The sequence below is a fragment of the Myotis davidii genome, unplaced genomic scaffold (assembly GCF_000327345.1).
Source record: "Myotis davidii unplaced genomic scaffold, ASM32734v1 scaffold3104, whole genome shotgun sequence".
Classification (NCBI taxonomy): Eukaryota; Metazoa; Chordata; class Mammalia; order Chiroptera; family Vespertilionidae; genus Myotis; species Myotis davidii.
The window spans coordinates 81,649-93,766 of record NW_006295065.1 but is presented as its reverse complement, the minus strand read 5'-3'; the positions used below and the strand labels follow the sequence as shown (position 1 = coordinate 93,766).

Here is a 12,118-nt window from a genome sequence, read left to right as displayed (position 1 = left end):
ATATATATATTTTTTTTAAAGATATCCTGGGGAAAATTATTGAATAAAAATCAATAGTAGCCTTCACAAATGTGAGCATGAAATGCAATTCAAAACAGGCATGAAAGTTAATGATATCTTGTTTTGAGTATTTCAAAATACATTACCAGATTAAATAGAAGCTACAATGGCATTGTTTCCCATGAAGAGAAAAAAATAATTAGCTAAGCTAAATATAATTTAGCTAATGGTAAATATATGAAAAATGCACCCATGTACCCAATACAATGATTCCTTTTCACATACAAGAGTATTCGGTGTAATCATGAAAGTTGACATGGAACACTTAAACCAGGAGAGGTCAAAGAAGGGCAGAGAGAAGCTAGTAAGAATTTGTGGTAAAGTGCTATTAAATGGAGACAACACAGGAGTCATAAGTTTTCTGAGGAAGTAAGTGAACACATAGAAGACAAGTTCAGATCTGCTAGGGCAGATCTTGAGACAAAGGCTTAATACAGATCTTGGGTGGTGGTGTCTACTTCGTAACCATGGTGAAGTTGGGTGAGCTTTAAACACTGCATGTTGGAAATTCCTTAAGAGTGAGTCAATAATGCATCTTTTGCCTTTGATGAAATTGGGTTGAAATACTTCAAAGTCAGATTTTGAAATCTATGCTTGAAGACTTCAGAGTCATAGAAGTTTCGCCTATCCTTGATTAAAGAGAAACAAGTCTTAGCTCCCCATTTCCAGAAAAATAAAAAAAGATACAACAAACATGAAGGCCAGTGAGTCTCTTGAGCAACGGGTATTTCTTAACGGAATTAAATCACCCAATCCACTGATTTCTCAAAACTATAACTGCAATCCAAGCGTTACAAGAAAAATTTCTTCTGCTTAGAGATGAATAGGATATGTGTACATTCCATGAATGAGTACATGATTTATTATTCTAAGATGGTCTGTTCCAATAAGATAGTAAATGTATTACCTTAATATACTTCACCAGCTGATAATGTGTCAAAATCTTTTTTTGAACTTCCTGGGTCTAAGGAAAGACATTTCTCTCCTCTTTTTTCTCATGTAACCCCTCTGTTCTCAAGTACCCACTGCTGATTAGGGGAAAAGAGAATCAGAATTCATCATTATACCTTTTCTAAAAGCAAGATAGTGGCTTCTGCAGAAGGGAAAAGCACATCTCTTTTCTTACCCTCTATGGTACCTTTATCATGGTTCATATTTTGCTATTTTCTCCCTCCCAATCTAATCCCTTCCAGGGTAAGGGTCTCGTTACTGCTAACTGCACAGATGTGGTTGTTAAATGCCTGCTATATTGAGTGCAAAAAGGATAAGCTATATCTTCGAACTTAAAAGGGATTTGGATGATAGAAACTTCCATTTATTGACCAATAGAAAATAAGTAGAACAAAAGATTATTATCTATTTTGAAAAAAATGCATGAATATAGATAAAAACTTTTATTACTTCCCTATCTTTTCCTCACTGCAAGAGGATTTAACTAATCTATTAACTATCTTGTTCTCTTGTGAAGTGTTCAAAGGACAGTGTATCTGAAACAATTCCTTTTTACCTGATTAACACTTTAAAGTGGCAGGAAACTTTGAAACCTTTCCTATAGAGAGTTCATTCTCTTATAAGGCCAAACTAAACATAAATCAGGACAAAGAATCAAATGTAGTGATTCTGTATCTCCCTGGCAAAGTAGTTTATTGTTCTAGGAAATTTCTAATATGCATGCAGTTAGCATCTTTGGTAGTGAATTGTGGCTTTGGTCAAATTTCTTGGGCCTTTACAACTCCTAACCAGCCTGTTTCTACCTCAGACCCAAAAGAGTGGGAGGCTAGGCAGGCAGACATGAAGAGTGGCCATGTTAGTATGTAGAAAAATTGTTTCAATTTATTCCCATTTAGCCATGTTTTGGGGGAGAGAGGGAGTGAATTTAAGGAGAAGCACTATCAGTCAAACAAACAGAAACTGAAAAAAATCAAATTATTCTGGGTTTTTGCCAGAGTATGCTGCTATTCCCACTTACAGAAATACTTCACACTGAGGGGAAATACATTCATGATTTGCTAACCTGAAGAAGAATAAATCTACTATTATTCCACATTTTTTTTCCTTTTCACAATAGGTTGCCATGAAAAAATTCTTAGAAAACCAAATCGATTTGCAATTTGAGTATCAGAGTAATCCTTGTTAGATTTATCTCAAGAGAAGATAGTTTTTCCTTTTTTCTAAAAGAAAAATAACTCCCACAGGACTTGAAAACTAACAACTTAAATGCCTTGATTTATTTTAACGTTTCATAAAACTTATCCCTTTATTATAATGAAAAGTCTAGTTCCTGTTTTGTCAGAAGCAGCCTTTGTTTGGGTCGTTTTTAATCCTTGGAAACAGCTCCCCCTGCTGTAATAAGTGCTTAATTGCAGAAGGATTTTTTATTTTATTTTTTGCTTTCCAATGAAAAGGAGCAAAGATGGCTGAACTCTAACAGGAGGCTGAGTGCCCTTGTTCCATAGACTGGATTTACAGCTAAAATTCTGCACAGCCTGCTTGAAAAAACAAGGCAAGTATAGCTGGACTATATTTTTTCTAAGGAGCACTGAAGAAACAAGATAAGACTGGTAGCCCTAACCGGTTTGGCTCAGTGGATAGAGCAACCGCCTGCGGACTGAGGGGTCCCAGGTTCGATTCCGGTCAAGGGCATGTACCTTAGTTGCGGGCATATCCCCAGTAGGGGGCGTGCAGGAGGCAGCTGATCGATGTTTCTCTCTTTTAGATGTTTCTAACTATCCCTCTCCCTTCCTCTCTGTAAAAAATGAATAAAATATATATTTTTAAAAAGACTGGTAAACGAGGCGGAGTTGCAGAAAGGGGGACCCCCCCTCGAGATGGTGCTCAACTGAGAGGCCTGACAGTGGCTGCAAAGCTCCCTTTCCTTGGGAGGTGGACTGGCATCCGAATGCAAGGCTATCAAACCCTGAGCGATGGAGATGGAAGGAGGGCCGTGAAGCACTGGGCAGAGGAACCCAGGGGAGCAGTCTGCCTGGGAAGCGGGGTGTGTGCCTTCCCAGGGAAAGAACACGCCTAATGTCAGCAGGAGAGCCGGAGAGATTCACCAGGGGGTGTGGCTCCAGAATAGAAAGCAGCCTGTGGGTTGCAACCAGCGGTGACCTAAAGGGACCCTCTGCTTTCCGGAAAGGAGTGGGACAGAGCCCCAGAAAGCATCTCAATTGTGTGGCAGGGAGAAGGAGGGTCCCCCACCTCCAGAGACAGTCTGAGCTGCAACTTCAGCTGCCAGCAGAGCAAAGCAGGGGTTTAAAAAATATATGTATTTTTACTGATTTCAGGGATGGAGAGAGAGGGAGAGAGAGAAACATCAATGATGAGAGAATCATTGATCGGCTGCCCCCTGCACGCCCCACACTGGGCATGTGCCCCCACCGCATCGAACCACGGTGTCCTCATTCATGGGCTGACACTCACCACTGAGCTATGCTGGTGGGGCAGAGAGCAGGGATTTGTTGACCCACACTGAAGATAGCTGGAATCACCAACGGAGCTGGGAATTTCGGCCTCAGCTTTACGAGGTCAGATGTGGAGAACCTGCATGGGGCTGACTTTGTAATCCCTTTTCCTTGATGGGAGCGCAAGGACAATGAGTCCTAGCAAAGCAGTTTTCTGCTTGTTTCTTTATGTTTTTTTTTTGTTTTTGATGGCGCCCCATGATATCCACTGGGAAGACATATTGGGGAGAAAGACCAGCAAGCGCCAGGCTTTCTGTCTGCATTGGGCGAGGCTGACCCAAACACCCTGAGTTCAGCCAGCAGTTACAGGGAAAGGTAGGTGGAGTACCTCTCCCTCTCCTGTAGGCTAGGAGCACCTCCCCAGTAGGAAAGGGCTGGATTCGCTCTCTGAAGCCCCAGATACTCCCACTGGGCAGCGTTCGGTGGGGAAGGGAGAACAGCTCAGAGGAGGACCACCCAAGAATAAGACTCATGGACTATTGTTTGGGACCAGGAGGAAAAGCTTAACACTCCTCCTGGGGGCTGGGAAGGCAATGTGCTCACCGGAGATCAATCCTCCTGAAGCCAGGACAGCTGAAACTGAAAGGGCAGTAGGCTATATCCAAACAGGCTATATCCTACATCAGGCCATTTTAGGGGGAACTAGGGTCGGAGGACATGGTACAGACTGAAGAGTTGGCTTCAAAGCAGAGATTAATCTCGCCTCAGTGAGTGCCTGATGGCAAAATCTCTAAGTAATGCCCCCCTAGCCCTAGTTATGTTAGCCTGCCTCCACCCTAAACACTCTTTGAAAGACACTGGAGAAAGACCAGGCAACTACAGAGGGAGGCGGCCCTCAGAGAGCCTCAAACTGACCAGCTACAAATGGACACCAAGAGCCAAACTTGGACAGCCCCTGACACTGGCTGACACAAAGGCACCTCAGGAGGCCTGAAATCAGCATACGAAACAGTGAGCGTTGCGGAGACAAACTTCACTTGGCTTACTTTAAAAAAAAGATAATTGTTTTGTTTTGCTTGTATTTTTGTTGTTCTATTTTAAATATTTTCTGCTTTATTGCCTTGATATTATTATAATTATCAAGTTTTTGCTTTTCTCTCTTATTTCATATTTCTTATTGGCTTCTTTCCTTTTTTTCCCCACCTCCTTTTGCTCTACATCTCTTCTTACCTTTGCATAACATTTTTTTCTTTCTCTTTTTGTCTTTACTGTTTCCATTTTCCTACTCTCTACTCTTATTTTGCTCTCCCTTCTTTCCTTTCAGAATCTTTTTTTCTACCCAGTAACCTTTTTATTTACTTAATGTTATTTTTTTTTTTAATATTAGCAATATCCTTTTCAGTCTCTTTTTATTGCCTTAGTATTTGTGTTCTCTTTTCTCTTTCCTAATTCTCTTTTCTCTCCGGTTGTTTTTATCATGGTTATAGGGATATTTTGTATGTTCCAGTTCATTTCCTGTCAGTTTTGTTTTGTTTTGCCCTGTCATCACCTGTACAATAGTTCAGAGTGTGGTTGTGGCTGATCCCCAGTTAGCCAGCCTGAGAGGACAGCTCTCTGACAAATAGGACAACAATCTAGATCCAATCACAACATGAGAACCCAAATAACACACAAAGGGACACACACACAGCTCAGTAGTTCAAGGAAAACACTGGGTCCTACAGAATATTTACTACAAAAGCCCAACCCACAAGACTGGGCGTCATGACAAATACATATATAACGCATAGATACAAACACAAAGAGACAACTAAAATGGGGAGGAAAACATCCCCAAAATTTAAGAAAAGGGGGAATTGCCCGAAAAGGACCTAGATGAGATGGAGGTAAGCAAGTTTTCAGACATAGAGTTCAGAGTAATGGTTAGAAAGATGCTCAAGGAACTCAGTGAGAACTATAATAAACTTAGTGGGAACTTCCAGGGAGTTAGTGGGAACTACAAGGAATTTAGTGAAAGCTACGTCAGTATGAAAAAAGATATAGATATTATGAATAAGAACCAAATAGAAATGAAGAATACTATATCTGACATCAAGAATACTTGGAAGGAATTAAAACCAGGCGCTATGAAGCAGAGGAATTAGAAGGTAAGGAAGAAAAAAAAAATTAAGAGTACTCATACAACTCAACAAAAGGAAGCCAAACAACCCAATTAAAAAACGGACAGAGGACCAAAATAGACACTTCTTCAAAGAGGACATACAAATGGCCAAGAAACATGAAAAAATTCTCCATGTCACTAATTATCAGAGAGATGCAAGTTAAAACACAATGAGGTACCACCTCACACCTGCCAGAATAGCCACCATCAATGTTAACAAACAAGTGCTAGTGAGGATGTAGAGAAAAAGGAACCCTAGTGCAATGCTGATGGGAATGCAGACTGGTACAACTACTATGGAAAAGTATGGAGTTTCCTCAAAAAATTAAAAATGGTACTCCCATATGACCCAGTGATCCCACCTCTAGGAATGTATCCTAAGAATCCAGAAATATCAATCAAAAAGAATATATACACCCCTATGTTCACAGTTGTATTTAAAATAGCTAAGATCTGGAAACAGCCCAAGTTCCCATCAGTAGATGAGTGGATAAAAAGCTGTGGTACATTTACACCGTGGAATACTCTGCAGCAGTAAAAAAGAAGGATCTCTTACTCTTTGAGACAGCATGAAAGGATTGGGAGAGTATTATGGTAAATGAAATAAGCCTATCAGAGAAAGAGAAGTATCACATGATCTCACTTATATGTGGAATCTAATGAACAAAATAAACTAATGAACAAAATAGATCCAGAGACATTGAAGCATGCAACAGACTGATGTATTTCAGAGGGAAGGGTCAGGCGCTGGGAAGAGATGAACCACAATGCTTATATGCTTGTATGTATAGTCAATGGTCAAACAATAGTGAGGAGGAGGTCTGGGGAGGCGGCAGGAGAGGGTGGAGGGGGTCAACAGGGGAATAAATGGGGACATTTATAATACTTTTAACAATAAAAATTTTTTAAGAATATGAATAAAGGTACAATTATTAAAGTAAAAGAAATTTTATTTTGAATAACATACATATTCATTTTATTTATTTTTCATAGTGCATAGTATATGTAAGTATACAAGGAAAAATAAACATTAGGGATACCTATGGAATGAAGTATATGGGTGAAGAAGGCTTTCGATATATAGGCTTAGTAGCATCACAGGACAGTATCCATTAGAAAAAAATAAAAACCATGCAAAAATATATCCAAATCATGGTGAGTAAGTGCAGTCAGTACAAATTATAGTTTCTTGGGTATAAAAAGTATATATGTTCTTTGGATTGAAAAAATAATATATAAATATGTGGCATGGATTTTAAGTCCAAGCCAAATATCATCTAAAGTAAAAAGTGGAATGCCACATGTGACAATAAAATATTAAAGGCCACATATGGAAGTCACCAGCTTACAAAGAGACTACTAAGAGGTAGGGAAAATTTTTTTATAAGAAATGCAATGAAGTTACCTCTGTCTAAATTAGAAAATAGTGAATGCATCAACATTAAAATGGTAACAGCTCCCCATACTATACTATGTTGCATTTCTATTTCCTCTGTCAAAAGAATTCACTGTGCATCACTACAAAGTTCAGTGAATATGATGAGGTAATAAATGTAGAGTTTTGGCATTAGGGAAAGTTTAATATTTTTCATTTTACACTAGAGGGAAACAAGAATATAGAACAAGAAATGATCATCTCTCCATTCAGCACACTACCTTTTAATTGTTTCAGATATACTGTTTGGCACAAGGGGAATAGAGATATAAAGATATAAACCCAACCTTCCAACTCAAAGATTTTACATCTAGAAAGCTAAAAAGATAACATTCTTTATCATATTAAAATTAAATGCTCAAAGTAGGTTTTAAATGTTGAGATGATAAAAAAGGTGAGAGAAAAACAGCAAAGAGAGATACTTAAAATCTTCCGGATTCCTTTATAGTTTCTTTTTTTTCCATTTATTTTTCTAAATTGCATTTACAGTAGGAATGCAGACCACTTTGGATAGCTGTGGCTCAACATTGCGTGGTGCTCTCCTCTTAATACATCATCTTCTTGCACTCCACCGAGCAGAAAACCATCCCTTCCACCGGCATGAACTTCTGCCCAATGAGACACTTGCTGCAGCAGGAGCACAGAAAGCACTCTGTGGAGGCATGCCAGCTGAAATTGTTATACGTCACCCGCTGCACTTCGGGATCGATGGCATTGTGGCATCCCTGACATACCTGATACAAAAAAAGAAGAGATGAGATTGACTTTCAAGTAATCTTTCTAGCCAACAACTGTTAAGGGGGTTTATATGCCGAGCACAGTGAGAAAGACCAGGTGAAGGCCAAACAGGTAATCTGATGTTGCAAAATCTCCCCATGCTATTCAAGGCAGAAAGTCCTGATGGCAAGTTCCAAAGCAGTGCATCTGGTTCAAGGGTGTTCTATTATAACTGCACATTAGTAATTACAAAACAGTTTATGGTTTTTCCTACAACACCACATTCTAGGAAGGCTGTCGAGCAACAGGAACTCTGTCATTGCTGGTGGAAGTGCAAAATAAGGCCATTTGGCAGTTTAACTAAGCATACTTTTATCACACAATCCAATAAATGATTATTGGATTTGGGTATTTACCCAAAGAAGTTAATAACTTATGTCTACTCAAAATCCCTCGCCTGGATGTTGCTTTACTCATAATTGCCAAAACTTAGAAGCAATCAAGATTTCCTTTATTAGGTGAATGGATAAATGGTGGTATATCCAGACAATGAAATATTACTCAGTGGTAAAAGGAAATGAGCTATCAAGTCATAAAGAGACATGGAGGAAAATTAAATGCAAATTATAAAGGGAAAGAAGCTCATAAAAAAGGCTACATAGTGTATGAATTCCAACTACGGTGGGGCCTTGACTTACGAGTTTAACTCCTTCTGAGACTGAGCTCGTTAAGGAGCTCGTTAACTCAAATTACCCTGTCAACTCAATGCAAAAAATAGGCCGAGAGACAGCTGGTATCTCAAAAAAACTCGTTAGTCGGGACACTCGAAAGTCAAGGCCCCACTGTATGACATTCTAGCAAAGGCAAAATTATGGATACAATAAAAAGATGAGTGGTTGCCAGGAGTGGAGTGTGTGGCAGGGAGGTGGGAGAGATAAAGAAATAAATAGGCAGCGCACAGAAAATACTCTTTATGAAATAATAATGATGTGTGTATGTGTCTATCTACTTATATAAAAACCCTGGGTGGTGTTCACCACGACCAGGGGAAGGAAGGAAGTCAGTCCTGAAGGGGTTGTCTTGGCAATGGCTGCGCCCTCCCTCAAGCTGTTTCCCAGAGCGGTTTCCTGTAAGGGCGGGGTTTGAGGCAGAAACAATTTCAGAGGATGAGGCCCAGGAATCAGGATTTTAAAGATTCCCAGGTGATTCTAATGTGCAGCCAAGGTTGAGAACCACTGCTATAGATAATATTAAAAATATACCTAAACATGCAATTCTTTGTCCAAAAAATGAGCATGTTCAAAAATTAAATGAAGAAAATTTGGATATACTCGATGGAGATTTTTACACATATTTGAGTGATGATTCCTTGATTCCACAGATGATGCTGAAAAGGAAAATTTTTCTGAATAGTATTACTCCTTCGGGAATGCCATGTCATAAATTAAAATTGAAAGTGGGTGCAATCATCATGCCATTGAGAAATCTCAATAGTAAATGGGGTCTTTGTAATAGTATCAGATTTATTATCAAAAGATGACAACCTAACATTATCGAAACTGAAGTATTAATAGGATCTGCAGAGGGAGAGGCTGTTCTGATTCCAAGAATTAATTTGTCCCCATCTGACACTGGCCTCCCATTTAAATTGATTGGATGGCGGTTTCCCATGATGCCAGCATTTGTGATGACTATTAATAAATCACAAGGACAAACTCTAGACAAAGTAAACATATTCCTACCTGAACCTGTTTTCGCACATGGTCAGTTATATGTTGCTTTCTCTCAAGTATGAAGAGCATGTGACGTTACAGTTAACGTTCTAAATACTTCATCACAAGGGAAATTAGTCAAGCACTCTGAAAGTGTTTTCACTCTTAATGTGGTGTACAGGGAGATATTATCAGCTGCCTCCTGCACATCCCCCACTGGGGCACAGAAAATGCTCTTTATGAAACACTGCAATCAAGATACATGCCCTTGACCTGAATTGAACCTGGGACCCTTGAGTTCGCAGGCCAATGCTCTATCCACTGAGACAAACCAGTTAGGGCAATTAATTCCCTTTTAATGTGCACGAATTTCGTTTACCAGGCTACTAGTATATACATAAATATGAATAATTTCATATATGTATGTAAACATTTTCTATATATATATAAAAGCCCAGCAACCAGAAAGGCAGAACGACCAGAATAATGGTGACTATGATGTGCACTGCAGCAGCCAACCAGCCTGATCCAGGCCCCAATCAACCCCCAACATCCTGTTTGGGGGTGGAGCTGGCCAGCCAACTGCCTGCAGACCCTCCTTCTGGACTGGTCTGGCCCGATGGGCTCCCATTGGGGCAGGCCAGTCAGACTCCATCTGTACACAAATTTGTGCACTGGGCCTCTAGTATAAATATAAAATTATATATGTACTAGGGGCCCAGTGCACGAATTCGTGCACCTTGAAAGAAACTATGGGCTGTGAGGCTGTGGTGGGCAAAGGAGCGGGTCTCGGCCCATCCTCTGTGCCCCTGTATGGGCCCTCCTGCCGCAGCCCCCAATCCCCTGTCTGCCAGCAGCTTTGCTCCCACTGCTGCTGCTCCCATCCACTTTGACTGTGCCGACCCCGCTCACACTCGCTGTGCAGATGATTAGGGCCAGCACCAGCAGCGGATGCGAGTGGGGCCGGTGCTGTCAGTGGGTGCAAGTGTGGTGGCGCCGTCAGTAGGTGCGAGAGGTGGCTGCCGGCCCTGATCGTTCCTCAGGAGCAGGGGGAGGTGGCGAAGCCCTGAGGGGCGATCGGGGCCAGTAGCCTACGCTCGCACCCACTGATGGTGCTGAGCAATCGGGGCCAGCGCCAGGGGCCGGTGCCAGGTGCCAGCAGCAGGTGCAAGCAGCGGCTCCAGCGCTAGCAGCAGCTCCGAGCGGGGCCAGCGCTGGCAGCGGGTGTGAGGGCCCAAGGGACCGCAGAGACGGGAGCAAAGATTTTCAGTAACCACCAGAGGCTCACCCCGATGACAGTGACCAGCGACCTGCCTTGGTCTGGTGCCCCCGCTTAACGCACCATCCCGCCATGGCCAATGCCTGCCATGTTCTGTGTGCACCTCCCGGTGGTCAGCACACATCATAGCAACTGGTTGTTCTGCTGTTTGGTCTATTTGCATATTAGAGTTTTATATATATATATAGCTATTTACATATAAATAATTTTTCCATTCTATACATTGTCCAAAACCAAAGAAAATAAACCAAGAGTGAACCCTAAGGTAAACTATGAGCTTTGGGTGATTACAATGTGTCAATGTAGATTCATCCTTGGTAAAAAATGTACTATTCTGGTGAATGATATTGATAATGGACAAGGCTATTCATATGTAGGGATAAGGGGTATATGTCAAGTCTTTTACCTTCCATTCAATTTTGTTGTAAATCTAAAACTGCTCCCCAAAAAAGTCTTAATAAAAGACTTTTCTTCACTCCTTTAGAATTTGAAGCGTTAATTTTATCAGTCTTGCACAAGATTATTAGCACCACTAATTTCTAGATAGTAGTAAGTGAAAATCATGTTCAAAGTAATTAAGGACTTAATTAAAAACAGTGTTTGAGAATAATTAGTTTGCAATAAAAACATAACTTGTAGTTAATTGGGTTCTCTGTTCTGTCATATGTCATAATATAAATATATATATACATATATATATATGTATATATGGCTAATATGCAAAGTGTCCCCTCAGGAGTTTGACAGGGAGACTGGGAGTTCGACTGCTTGGTATGACGTGCGCTGACCACGAGGGGGCAGCGTGGAACATGAGGGGTGGGTGGATTTGAGGACAGTCATCCAGCCTGAGCCTCCTTACTCCACTAGACCTCAAAACGTGGCTGCTCCTCAGCAGGCAAACTGCTTAGGGTGTGAAGTGAGACCCTGTTACAAACCCATTTCGGGCCGGCAGTATACTTTCCATATTTTTTAGAGCTCCATGACCTTTAATTACAGAAACTGTAGCTGTTTAATTCACACACTGTCTACCCAGTCTTCCCTGAGAAGCAAGAGAGAGAATCTCTTTGCATAATCAATACAGAATTCCTGAGTATAATAAAAATGCGTGTTTTAATTACAAATGCCCTCCTATTTTTAGCGGCACCATGCAAGAAATTGCTTTTTATATATTCATTTATAGATGTATAATTCATTTTGAATGTTCTCCTTTGTAGTTTTCTATATTTTATGTTAACTTTTCAATATTTTTAAACTTATTTATGAAAAACAGAAGGACTTCACACTCAATATTTTATTCCCTTGCTTTTAGACCATGAACTATCTTCTTTATCTAAGCCTATATTTGTGGAT

General features: G+C 40.5%; 1 protein-coding gene across 1 annotated transcript in view; it reads right to left on the bottom strand.

The window, feature by feature from the left end:
- Positions 1–6,557: 6,557 nt before the first annotated feature.
- Positions 6,558–12,118, bottom strand: part of TES (testin LIM domain protein) — a 33,112-nt gene continuing 27,551 nt past the window's right edge. Inside the window, exon 7 of the mRNA XM_006769687.2 lies at positions 6,558–7,794. Within this exon, the coding sequence (XP_006769750.1) occupies positions 7,606–7,794 (189 nt within the window). The 3' untranslated portion in view covers positions 6,558–7,605. The remainder of the gene's footprint in view (positions 7,795–12,118) is intronic.